Here is a 14,408-nt window from a genome sequence, read left to right as displayed (position 1 = left end):
AATATGTAATGATCCTCTCCTTTTGTTGTTATTTATAATTACTTTTTAGATGCAACCCATGTACTTTCCAGTATATTAAATAGTATTGTTTTATTTTGTAGTTTAATTCAAGTATGTTTTGTAGTTAAGATTTGTTTTGAAATTTCAGAGGCATGAACCACATGGTTAATTTAAAAGGAAATTCCGGAAATTTATTACTTCTAAAATGCTTTTTATAGAATCATTTGTTTGGAGTGTAACACCGTAATATTTTTATCTAAAATATGAAAATCAGTTGTGAAATAAAAACGACATATCCATTACTTCTATTAATGTAAAATCTATTTTGTGGTAGGAGGGGCTGCGCTACCAACTCTTTAACATTGTTCTTTGAGAGGAAAAAGTGGATAGATTGGAACTTTCGGCAAGCAATTGGCTTCGGCTTCCAAGAATACTTTGCAACAAGCGGGGCCTATATGTCCGAATTTTCCTGTGAGTATGGATGTATAAATCTCTATAATGCATCCTGGAACATTCATCACTGAAGACCAACATTTTGCTACATCAGGTAATCCTGGAATACCGGGACTTGGTTGGAATGGGAGTGGAAAAGGAAATGGGATGGGAAACTGGGGCAGTTGAGCATTGGCAGAGACTACAAAACCCACAACCACCATTAGGAACCAGACATGTTTAATAGACATTATGAGAAAAGGGAAAAAGAAGATATATTTCTTCAAATATATGAGTCTTTATCGAGTTTGTATTTTGATTGATGAACATATTGTACAATCCTTTTTCTATTTATATTGAAAGGAAATAAGCCATAGAAACGTCTTTGTACTTTTATGTGAAACTTATTTACCTGTTTTCAAATAATACAAAGCAGAAACCGATGAGACTAACATTATTAAATATAACTGGTGGACTTTTAAGTCATGAAAAAAACTGATCAGATTAGTCTAAAGTATACAGTTTTGTTTTGCGTCAATACTATTGTTTCAAATCATCTCCCGTCTAAGCTAAATAGCTAACTTTCTCGCTCTCTTTTGAAGCGAGGGGTAATCTACCAATTTCTAGAGTCTTGTTGCTATTTTGGCTCTCTATATGCTTAAACTCTAAAATATTTTTTAATTATCAAAATAAATTATTTTTTGAGGAGAGAGAACATGATAATACAACATTTAATAATATGATTTGAGTATAATTTTGTAGAAAATAACCATTTAAACAGGCTAACTACATTGGCTTCTTTAGGTGGCGAATTCTTTAAAAGGAAAAAAACATTATTTAGAAACAATTTAGTTATTAAAATAGATATAGTGAAATGAAAATATTCTTCAATATAACTATATGCTTCCTCTAATTTAGATAGTAAATGCATAAGTCAACATAGAGATACACATGTTCCAAGACAAGTCTTTAGTGTTCACAAGTGAAACCTTATAGTAGATATGTTTCACTATGTTTCACAAAGATTGTGGTTTGAAATTCTCACCTAATTTTTACTCAATTACAACACCAAAAAATAATCATGTTTAGATATATAGTATACAAAAGGAAACTAATATATATAGTAGTTATCTTAATTAATATGAGTTAAATGAACACATACCTTGAAAACCAAAAAAAAAAAATTATGAAACAAAAAGACAAAATAAAGCAATATTATTTAGCTTTAGGGAATATGATGAATTGATTTCCCTCAAATTGTTGTAAAATTAGACCTCAATATGTAATGATCCTCCCCTTTGTTGTTATTTATAATTACTTTTTAGATGCAACCCATGTACTTTCCAATATATTAAATAGTATTGTTTTATTTTGTAGTTTAATTCAAGTATGTTTTGTAGTTAAGATTTGTTTTGAAATTTCAGAGGCATGAACCACATGGTTAATTTAAAATGAAATTCCGGAAATTTATTACTTCTAAAATGCTTTTTATAGAATCATATGTTTGGAGTGTAACACCGTAGAATTTAGCTAAAATATGAAAATCAGCTGTGAAATAAAAACAACATATCTATTACTTCTATTAATGTAAAATCTATTTTGTGGTAGGAGGAGCTGCGCTACCAACTCTTGAACATTGTTCTTTGAGAGGAAAAAGTGGATAGATTGGAACTTTCGGCAAGCAATTGGCTTCGGCTTCCAAGAATGCTTTGCAACAAGCGGGGCCTATATGTCCGAATTTTCCTGTGAGTATGGATGTATAAATCTCTATAATGCATCCTGGAACATTCATCACTGAAGACCAACATTTTGCTACATCAGGTAATCCTGGAATACCGGGACTTGGTTGGAATGGGAGTGGAAAAGGAAATGGGATGGGAAACTGCGGCAGTTGAGCATTGGCAGAGACTACAAAACCCACAACCACCATTAGGAACCAGACATGTTTAATAGACATTATGAGAAAAGGGAAAAAGAAGATATATTTCTTCAAATATATGAGTCTTTATCGAGTTTGTATTTTGATTGATGAACATATTGTACAATCCTTTGTCTATTTATATTGAAAGAAAATAAGCCATAGAAACCTCTTTGTACTTTTATGTGAAACTTAATTACCTGTTTTCAAATACTACAAAGCAGAAACCGATGAGACTAACATTATTAATAACATATAACTGGTGGACTCTTAAGTCATGGAAAAAACTGATCAGATTAGTCTAAAGTATACAGTTTTATTTTTCCTTAATAGTATTCTTTCAAATCATCTACCGTCTAAGCCAAATAGCTACCTTTCTCGCTCTCTCTTGAAGTCAGGGGTAATCTACCAATTTCTAGAGTTTTGATGGTATTTTGGCTCTCTATATGCTTAAACTCTAAACTATTTTTCAACTATCAAAATAAATTAATTTTTGAGGAGAGAGAACATGATAATACAAGATTTAATAATATGGTTTTTAGTATAATTTTGTAGAAAATAACCATTTAAACAGGCTAACTACATTGGCTTCTTTAGGTGGCGAATTCTTTAAAAGAAAAAAAAAACATTATTTAGAAACAATTTAGTTATTAAAATAGATATAGTGAAATGAAAATATTCTTAATTATAACTATATGCTTCCTCTAATTTAGATAGTAAATGCATAAGTCAACATAGAGATACACATGTTCGAAGACAAGTCTTTAGTGTTCACAAGTGAAACCTTATAGTGGATATGTTTCACTATGTTTCACAAAGATTGTGGTTTTGAAATTCTCACCTAATTTTTACTCAATTACAACACCAAAAAATAATCATGTTTAGATATATAGTATACAAAAGGAAACTAATATATATAGTAGTTATCTTAATTAATATGAATTAAATGGGCACATAAGTAATAAGGTTACCTTGAAAACCAAAAAAAAAACAATTTATGAAACAAAAAAAAGACAAAATAAAGCAATATTATTTAGCTTTAGGGAATATGATGAATTGATTTCCCTCAAATTATTGTAAAATTAGACCTCAATATGTAATGATCCTCCCCTTTGTTGTTATTTATAATTACTTTTTAGATGCAACCCATGTACTTTCCAGTATATTAAATAGTATTGTTTTATTTTGTAGTTTAATTCAAATATGTTTTGTAGTTAAGATTTGTTTTGAAATTTCAGAGGCATGAACCACATGGTTAATTTAAAAGGAAATTCCGGAAATTTATTACTTCTAAAATGCTTTTTATAGAATCATATGTTTGGAGTGTAACAACGTAATATTTTTATCTAAAATATGAAAATCAGTTGTGAAATAAAAACGACATATCCATTACTTCTATTAATGTAAAATCTATTTTGTGGTAGGAGGGGCTGCGCTACCAACTCTTGAACATTGTTCTTTGAGAGGAAAAAGTGGATAGATTGGAACTTTCGGCAAGCAATTGGCTTCGGCTTCCAAGAATGCTTTGCAACAAGCGGGGTCTATATGTCCGAATTTTCCTGTGAGTATGGATGTATAAATCTCTATAATGCATCCTGGAACATTCATCACTGAAGACCAACATTTTGCTACATCAGGTAATCCTGGAATACCGGGACTTGGTTGGAATGGGAGTGGAAAAGGAAATGGGATGGGAAACTGCGGCAGTTGAGCATTGGCAGAGACTACAAAACCCACAACCACCATTAGGAACCAGACATGTTTAATAGACATTATGAGAAAAGGGAAAAAGAAGATATATTTCTTCAAATATATGAGTCTTTATCGAGTTTGTATTTTGATTGATGAACATATTGTACAATCCTTTGTCTATTTATATTGAAAGGAAATAAGCCATAGAAACGTCTTTGTACTTTTATGTGAAACTTAATTACCTGTTTTCAAACAATACAAAGCAGAAACCGATGAGACTAACATTATTAAATATAACTGGTGGACTTTTAAGTCATGAAAAAAACTGATCAGATTAGTCTATACAGTTTTGTTTTGCGTCAATACTATTGTTTCAAATCATCTCCCGTATAAGCTAAATAGCTAACTTTCTCGCTCTCTTTTGAAGCGAGGGATAATCTACCAATTTCTAGAGTCTTGTTGCTATTTTGGCTCTCTATATGCTTAAACTCTAAACTATTTTTTAATTATCAAAATAAATTATTTTTTGAGGAGAGAGAACATGATAATACAACATTTAATAATATGATTTTGAGTATAATTATGTAGAAAATAACTATTTAAACAGGCTAACTACATTGGCTCGTTTAGAGGGCGAATTCTTTAAAAGGAAAAAAAAATTTATAAAAAATTTAGTTATTATAACACATATTGCGAAATAAAAAAATTCTTCTATATAACTATATGCTTCCTCTGATTTAGATAGTAAATGCACAAGTCAACATAGAGATAAACATGTACCAAGACAAGTCTTGAGTGTTCACAAGTGAAACTTTATAGTGGATATGTTTTACTATGTTTCACAAAGATTGTGGTTTTGGAATTCTCACCTATTTTATACTCAAATTACAACACAAAAAAATAATCATGTTTTGATATATAGTATACAAAAGGAAACTAATATATATAGTAGTTATCTTAATTAATACTAGATTTTGACCTGGACGCATGTGCGGGTTTATATTTTAAAAATATATTTCTATTTATTTTTCATGTCAATGTCAAAGCTGGATAAGAAATTCAAATCTGAAGGACCGAACCGATCACGATCCGAAAAAGTATACCAAACCCGAACCAAAATTGATTAAATATCAAAATTATTCAAAATTTTGATATTTAGACAACCGAAACCATAACCAATACGAACCGAAGTATTTTGGATATCAAAATGTATCCGAAAAATATTTATATATTAATTATTTCTAGTTTTAATGTATATAAAAACATCCAGAATATATATTATACTTTTAGGTTGGTTTAAATACTTGAAAATATATAAAAATAGTTAAATATAAATATCTAACATAGTGGAAGTATACTCAAAACACCAAAAATATTTAAAATAATAATTGATTTTTGATCCAAAATTTAAACCAAACCAATTTATATGTTAAGTTTAGGTATTCTGACATATGTTATTCAGATTTATATTCAATATATTATTTTATTTATAGACTTTAAGAAGTTCAAAATATATAATGAATTTTTTTTAAAATAATTTAAATGGGTTATCTGAACCCGAACTAAACCCGCAAAAGATCCGAATATAATTCGAACTGAAATTTAGAAATATATGAATGGGGCTGAAATCTTTGACCCCTAGAAACCCAAAACCCAAACAGATCCGAAATGGACCCGAATGGATACCTGAACATCCAACCCTAGTCATAAATCGAACCGAAATTTAGAAATATATGAATGGAGCTGAAATCTTTGACCCCGGAAACCCAAAACCCAAACAGATCCGAAACGAACCAGAATTGATACCTCAACGGCCAGCCCTAGTCACTATTATGTATCATATATATGTCATCATATAATTAATTGTATTTGTCTATCATATAAATAATCATATAATTAATAGTATTTTATATGTACCATCTTATAAATAATCACATATAATATATTCTTAAAGTTTAAGGTGAAATATAAAAGCCATAATTTAAGTTGGTATATGAAATTAATCTTTTTGTTGTATTTTTGTTATATATATTGAAAACATTTTTTAATAATGGTTATTGAAAAATATTTTAGTAAAAATAAATTTTTGAATATATCCATATTTTAAATCTGTTTTTGATATAAATCAACTTTAAATTATTATTGTGATTTTAAATATGTATATAAAATTTAAATTTTATTTTATGATTATTTTGGACAAAACAATGTTTTTAGGTAATTAGATTAGTCCATTTTATATATTTTAAACTGATATACTTTTATCCATGTTTCAAAAATTTTAATTTTTTGCATTATTTTTCTATAAATTATTATTAATTTTATGATTTTTTTTTAAATTAAACTCTTGAAATTTTTATATTTGAATAAACTAAATAAGGTAATAATACTGTTTTTAAAAATTGTTTTATATATTTATATTTCAGTTTGTGTTTTTATTTTCACCATAAAGAATTATAAATAAAAAGAATTGTAAATAAAAAGAAATATAGAAAGGAAGTAGTTTAATTTATTGTAAAAATGGCTAAATGTTTAAATAAAAAGAAGCATTAAATATGTTATTCATGTTTTTAAACAATTCTCATTTGTTATTAATTTATTGAAAATACAATGGCTAAATGTGTAAATAAAAGAAAGTACACATCTCTACTATCCATGATTCCAAACATATCTCATTTATTCTACTATTCATGTTTCCAAATATATCTCATTTATTCTACTATTTTTGTTTGCAAACAAAAGCTTAAAGTACTTCTACTTTAATAAGATAGATGAGTTAAATGGGCACATAAGTAATAAGGTTACCTTGAAAAAAAAAATTATGAAACAAAAAAAGGCAAAATAAAGGAATATTATTTAGCTTTAGGGAAAATGATGAATTGATTTCCCTCAAATTGTTGTAAAATTAGACCTGAATATGTAATGATTCTCCCCTTTGTTGTTATTTATAATTATTTTTAGATGCAACCCATGTACTTTCCAATATATTAAATAGTATTGTTTTATTTTGTAGTTTAATTCAAGTATGTTTTGTAGTGAAGATTAGTTTTGAAATTTCAGAGGCATGAACCACATGGTTAACTGAAAAGGAAATTCGGGAAATTTATTACTTCTAAAATGCTTTTTATAGAATCATATATTTGGAGTGTAACACCGTAGAATTTAGCTAAAATATGAAAATCAGCTGTAAAATAAAAATGACATAGCTATTACTTCTATTAATGTAAAATCTATTTTGTCGTAGGAGGAGCTGCACTACCAACTCTTGAACATTGTTCTTTGAGAGGAAAAAGTGGATAGATTGGAAATTTCGGCAAGCAATTTGCTTCGGCTTCCAAGAATGCCTTGCAACAAGCGGGGCCTATATATCCGAATTTTCCTGTGAGTATGGATGTATAGATCTCTATAATGCATCCTGGAACATTCATCACTGAAGACCAACATTTTGCTACATCAGGTAATCCTGGAATACCGGGACTTGGTTGGAATGAGAGTGGAAAGGAAATGGGATGGGAAACTGGGGCAGTTGAGCATTGGCAGAGATAACAAATCCCACAACCAACATTAGGAACCAGACATGTTTAATAGACATTATGAGAAAAGGGAAAAAGAATAAATATTTCTTCAAATATATGAAACTTTATCGTGTTTGTATTTTGACTAATGAACATATTGTATAATCATTTGTCTATTTATATTGAAAGGAAAGAAGCTATAGAAACGTCTTTGTACTTTTATGTGAAACTTAATTACCTGTTTTCAAATAATACAAAGCAGAAACCAATGAGACTAACATTATTAAATATAACTGGTGGACTCTTAAGTCATGAAAAAAACTGATCAGATTAGTCTAAAGTATACAGTTTTGTTTTGCCTCAATACTATTGTTTCAAATCATCTCCCGTCTAAGCTAAATAGCTAACTTTCTCGCTCTCTTTTGAAGCCAGGGGTAATCTACCAATTTCTAGAGTCTTGATGGTATTTTGGCTCTCTATATGCTTAAACTCTAAACTATTTTTCAATTATCAAAATAAATTATTTTTTGAGGAGAGAGAACACGATAATACAACATTTAATAATATGGTTTTGAGTATAATTACGTAGAAATAACCATTTAAACAGGCTAACTACATTGGCTCCTTTAGGTGGCGAATTCTTTAAAAGGAAAGAAAAACATTTAGAAACAATTTAGTTATTAAAACACATATTTCGAAATAAAATATATAACTATATGCTTCCTCTGATTTAGATAGTAAATGCACAATTGAACATAGAGATAAACATGTACCAAGATAAGTCTTGAGTGTTCACAAGTGAAACCTTATAGTGCATATGTTTCACTATGTTTCACAAAGATTGTGGTTTTGGAATTCTCACCTATTTTATACTCAAATTACAACTCCAAAAATATTAGTTAATTTTTTTGTTTTCAAGGTAAATAACTCAAGTATTAACCGATGATTTTGCCCTGGAAGTTTCAAACCTTTTAATGTTAATACTACAACGGTATTTAGGTTAAAAAATTTAAAAATCCCAAGCAGCTTAAACATGTACAGCTTCATTACAGGACTTAAAAATTATTTACCTTAAAATTAACTAAGCAAATAAAATTTTTAAAATATATATTTTTGAATAGTGTCAACTTATATGTTTTCAAATTCAAACTTTTATAATAACTTTTCGAATTTTTATTCAACTATAAGAAAAAAGTTCATATTTTCTTTTTAAATTTCGAAATTTTTTTTCTAATTTTTTTATAATTTTTATTTTTTATTTTAAAACACAATAAACAACAATTAATGTATTTAAACACAATTACTTAGAATTTATAAATTTTGTGGAACTAATTTTAGATAATTATAAATATATGAACAAAACATATTAGATATAAATAAGACATAATAGATTGTACAATCAATATTCTAGTTTGGCACAATGGTTGAGTGATTAAAAATTACTTACGGACCAATCAATATTCTAGATTGTACAATCAATATTCAAGTTTAGTACAAATGGACCAAACCCAGGTTCGACGGCCCCCAACCAGCGATTAAAAGTTATTTTGTATTATTTTAAATTATTTAATTAAAATTTAAAGTCATGTCAGCATCCGTTACCGTCATGTTAGTATCTGGGGGAATTTTCAAAAATACCATTTTCAAGGTACCATTATTCATCTTTACCACCATTAAAGACACATTTTCAAAAATACCTTATTTATTAAAATGGTAAAAACTCTTATATCATTGTATTTATATGCTTTTCAAAATTCTAATCCCAAATTCTAAATACTAAACCTCCAATTCTAAATTCAATATCCTAAACCATAAACCCTAAAGTCTAAACTATAAACCCTAAATCCTCAACTCTAAACCCTAAATCCTCAACTCTAAACCCTAAACTATATACCTTAAACCCTAAAACATTAAATCTAAACCCTAAATCTTAAACCTTCAATTCTAAACTCTTCATTAAAAGTAGTGGTAAAAGTGGTTAGTGTAAACATGAAAAGTGGTACTATGAAAATGGTATTTTTGGCAATTTCTCTAGTATCTGTTACCATTTGACTATCGGAGACACAATGTATGAATAAACCTAAATATCTTTATTCATGAAATTTGAATATATATGTTGATGTATGTTTTAGTACATAGTTCGAGTTTATGTACTGATCGGGACTACGACTCTCTTTTTGATGTATGAATTGGCATATTTCCCGTGAGATAAATGATAATTGAAGTCCTTACAAAGACGTATTCTCTAATTTGATGAGATCTCCAACATCGAATTGAAAGAAACCCTAAACAACTTGGGCTAGTTATAGAAAAAGTGTAAGCCCACTGAGTTTCACAATAACACGAGAACCCATTGCAACATAATTCTCAGTGAGAAAATTTTTTGACGATTAAAGATAAGCTGAAACATAGCATAAGAATAAAATTGATTGCTTTATTCATAGAATGTGATTACATATTTATATTAGCAATTGTCAAAGAAAGACATAAATATTTTGTGGAAAAAAACATATCCAAAAAATATAAAGATTGACTGAAAATATTAAAGATAGTCAAAGACTCCATTTTCCATGCGATCTGGTCAAGGTGAACCTTCGCCTACTATCCAGGTTCATTTATGGAGTTGCATCCATGGGGTTTCATTCACTTATTTGCTTCCACAAAGTTTCATCCGCTAGGTTGAATGCATTCAGTCGCATCCACTGAATTGCATCCACTGAGTTGCATCCATTCAGTTGCATCCCCAAAGTTGTTTCAATGACTTCCTGAGTTCTGGTACGAGCTGTTTCATCTCCTTAGACACATCAGTCTTAGCTTGTCGAGTTGATCAAGGAATAAGTCTTGTGGGTCTGTCTATTCCATCGTCAGGTCGGAGTTCCGGCCTTAGCTCCATTCCAGACGTCTATGGGTCGATACGGTAGACAACCCGATCGGTGTACACTCCAATGGGATAACCTCTGTTGGTTCGAGTTGTGCACCATCCTGATATGGGTCTACGATCCGAGGTGCATCACCTACAGTATACATGTCATATGAAACAAATATGTAATACTAGGGTCGACCCGCCCTACGGGCGGGAAGTTAAAATTTTTTTTTTAATATTAACTTATGAAGCATTTAAAATCATTATAAAAGACGATAATATAGACAAAAAATAATAAAAATAATTCTGAGATCATATTGTTATTTTTAATAAATATTTTGATTTAAATTAAAATGACAGTAACCTTCGTTATTCTCTATTTTTAGAGAATGCAAAATTAGCAAAAAAATAGTTCAGAAAATGTAATAATATATAAACTATTATTCTTTATATTTCAGTTTATATAATATAAAAATAAAATTTAAATAAATAATACTAAATTTATTTCAAGAAGATCTAAGTTTTAAAAAACTTTTACACAAATTATTTCCTTCATGATAACAAATTAGTTTACCTCCAAGTTAATCATTTAAAATATAATTGATAAAATAATTAAAACTCAATTTTAAAATGCTAGTTAATAATATCATAAATAAAAAAAAACAGGAAAAGATGTTTTCGAATATATTTGTGACAGATCATAATTATATATGGAATGAAATATTAATGAAACTTTAGTGTTTTACTGTTAAATCTCAATTTTAATTATATCATAAATAAAAAATTAACAGGAAAAGATGTTTTTGAATATATTTTTGTCGGATCATAGTTATATCTGGAATGAAATATTAATGAAATTTTAGTGTTTTACTGGTTATGTTTTGTAACTTATTCCAGCTTTTGTTGAACTATGTTTAGTAACAAAATCATGTGTTTGGAATTTTTCTCATGCTATTTTAAAATATTGTTTTAAAATAGTATTTTATACATCAATGAAAGAGTATACTTCTCATTGCGTGTGTTTTACGTTGGATTTTTAAAAGAAATGTATAATAACGTTTGTGGTTGTTTAAGAATGATTGGGTTTTCTGAGATTATATGATAAGATTTAGTATTCATGAACTTGACGGTTGTGTTTTAGTAAGTGATTGCTACGTAGAACATATTAATTTAAGTTAAATAATTTAAGTTGTAACGTCAACCAACTAGATGCTATGTAATTTAACCAAGGTTTCACAGAATATGTCAATTTCCTTGTGTTATAAGGTAATGTTTATATGATGATGGTTACACGGTGTATAGTTTTTCTTTGTTGTTATTTTGTGTAGAGTACTTTTTACCCATAAGATTTTTCATTATAATTATTATTGAAAAACTTCAATGGAGATTCAAATATATTGAAACTCATTTTCAAGACTAAAAGAAGAAAGACCAAAAGGAGCAGATAGAGGAGAAGATGAAGTAGTCTATTTCATAATGCATAATAAATAGTCATGATTGTAAGAGAAAAAGAAGAAGCTTAAATTTTTTTCTTTCACCTAACTACTTACAATGGACATGTTGAATAAATCATTCAACAGTTTAAACCATTGTAATAGGGTGTTGAATTAAGAAAAAGTATACGTGGGAGTAAACACTAGTTGAATAACTTCAACATGTTGAAGAAAAATAGATGGGACCCATGTTGCTGTATACTCACTTCTCATTGGTTGTTTACATTTTAGTGTTTTTTTATTTTTACCAAATTCCTAGAACTTAATTATTTTATTAAACAAAACTTAAAAAAAAAATTATAGCAAAATTCATCATTTCTTGTAACCTATCATTAGAGATTAGTTTCAATTAATTTGGATATATATTAAAATTTTCACTTTTTCTTTATGATTTCTTTTTATTTTATTTTAATCAAGTGTTTTGGTATTTTTAAACTTTTTTGTTAAATATGTATTCATTATAATATTTTAATATCTTAAATAATTATAAATATGTAATTATCAAATTATAATTGATATAAGTATGAATAAAAATAATAAAGTAGGGTGTTGAATTTTATTAAACAAAACTTTTGTAGAGTATAAATATGAAGTGGGTGTTGAATAATAGGTGGAAGAGAGAGAATATGATGTGAGGTGTGAAAAGGAGAAAAATAAGGTGTTGAATAAACCAAACTATTGTTGATAGTCTAATTCCAACAGTCACATGCATGTTACCTTTGGTTAGTTTTAAACTCAGAGCATAAGTTGAGTTTCAAAGATTGAGAATTTTCAAAAATACCACTTTGAATGTATCATTATTCATCTTTACCACTACTAAAGACATATTTTCAAAAATACCTTATTTATTAAAAGGTTAAAAACTCTTATATCTTTGTTTTTATATTCAAAATTCTAACCCTAAACTCTAATTCCTAAATCCCCAACTCTAAACCCTAAACCCCAAATCCTCAACTCTAAACCCTAAACCCTAAACTCTACACCCTAAATTCAATACTCAAAACCCTAAACCCTAAAACCTCAACTATAAACCCTAAATCCTCAACTCTAAATCCTAAACTATATATCCTAAATCCTAAAACATCTAAACCCTAAATCATAAACCCTAAATCATAAACCTTCAAATCTAAACTCTTCATTAAAAGTGGTGGTAAAAGTGGTTAGTGTAAACATGAAAAGTGGTACTATGAAAATGGTATTTTTAGGAATTTCTCTTCAAAGATCGGGAGACGTGTCAGATGCAGGATACACTAATTTGTGACATGGCATCCCATGTGTACACCTTAGGAGAGAAAAAAACTCTATTTTATATAAATAGATAACAAATGTATATATCTATAAGATTAAAAATATATATGTCTCATTTAAAGAAAATGATATCCGCACGGAAGCGTGGGTCAAAACTAGTACTAATTTAAAGATGATATTATGATGATTTGGTTTTGATTAAAGCCATTAGAATTCTGGTGTGTTGATAACCCCTTTCCTTACTTTATTATTTCTCTAATATTTATTTATATGTGTATAGTATTATAGTTAATTAATAATAACCATATAAAGATGCTACTAAATACATATAAATGGTGGTTACATAAAAGGGTGTTACATAGAAAGGTGTAGACATGGGTATTCGGGGTTCCAATCGGGTTTCGGTTTTGTCTAATTGGATTTTGGTTTTTGGGTTTGTCAAAATCATCTTCACTCGTATTATATGAAATTTCGGTTCGGACCTGTTCGGGTTCTATCAGGTTCGGGTCGGGTTAATAAATCTTCAAATAACCAGTACAACCCGATGTACTTTCGGATTTGGGTCCTAATCGGTTCTACAATTGGTTTTTCGGTTTTAAAGTATCTGCTTTGTACCTATTTTATAAAAAAATAAGTAAAATCGATTCAAAAATAAGAAAAGAACATCAAATGTGACCATTCAAAACAAAACAAAACAAAAAGTAAACATAACTATTGATAAGAAGAAAACCCAGTAATTAAAAGTATAAAATGAAAACAAAATTATCAAAAAATGAGAAACATTATTCAGTTGAAGCAAAACCAAAATCTAAAAACTTCAAGTTTCAATGGTCACCTTCAACCATCAACCTTTATGTAATATAACCACTAGCTTTAATGAGCTCATGTTTGGTATAAGTTATTTTTTGGATTTTGAATATTTCAGGTTCTATCAGATATCTATTTATGTTCGGGTTCGATTTGGATAATATCCATAACCCGAAATACCATAAAAGACGTGTCTGGGTTTTCGGGTTTGGTTTATCTGCCAAGCCCTAGAAAGGTGATTAATCTATACTATCATTTATGAAGTGATTTATCTTATGTGCCAACTTCTCCATGATTTTAGGAAATATTTTTTTTTAAATAATTTTTATATCTTATATTTATTTATTTATCTATACTATTATTTATGAAGTGATTTGGCTGATGTGTCAACTTTCCATGATTTTAGGAAATATACTTTTTAAAAAATAATTTTTATATCTTAC

At 28.3% G+C, this 14,408-nt stretch overlaps 3 protein-coding genes and 1 pseudogene across 3 annotated transcripts; all 4 read right to left on the bottom strand.

Moving 5' to 3' along the window:
• Positions 1-356: 356 nt before the first annotated feature.
• On the bottom strand, positions 357-683 carry LOC108821794 (uncharacterized). The gene has a single exon (XM_018594788.1). It carries the CDS (start codon positions 681-683, stop codon positions 357-359), a length of 327 nt encoding a protein of 108 aa, XP_018450290.1.
• Positions 684-2,026: 1,343 nt separating this feature from the next.
• LOC108820312 (uncharacterized) lies at positions 2,027-2,389 on the bottom strand. The gene has a single exon (XM_018593270.1). It carries the CDS (start codon positions 2,387-2,389, stop codon positions 2,027-2,029), a length of 363 nt encoding a protein of 120 aa, XP_018448772.1.
• Positions 2,390-3,760: 1,371 nt separating this feature from the next.
• On the bottom strand, positions 3,761-4,123 carry LOC108820311 (uncharacterized). Its single transcript, XM_018593269.1, has one exon. It carries the CDS (start codon positions 4,121-4,123, stop codon positions 3,761-3,763), a length of 363 nt encoding a protein of 120 aa, XP_018448771.1.
• A 3,146-nt stretch (positions 4,124-7,269) lies between these two features.
• On the bottom strand, positions 7,270-7,631 carry LOC130499172 (uncharacterized; annotated as a pseudogene).
• Positions 7,632-14,408: the final 6,777 nt, after the last annotated feature.

The sequence above is a fragment of the Raphanus sativus genome, chromosome 8 (assembly GCF_000801105.2).
Source record: "Raphanus sativus cultivar WK10039 chromosome 8, ASM80110v3, whole genome shotgun sequence".
NCBI lineage: Eukaryota > Viridiplantae > Streptophyta > Magnoliopsida > Brassicales > Brassicaceae > Raphanus > Raphanus sativus.
Note: the sequence above shows the minus strand (reverse complement) of the source record. Positions and strands in the feature narration are given on the sequence as shown.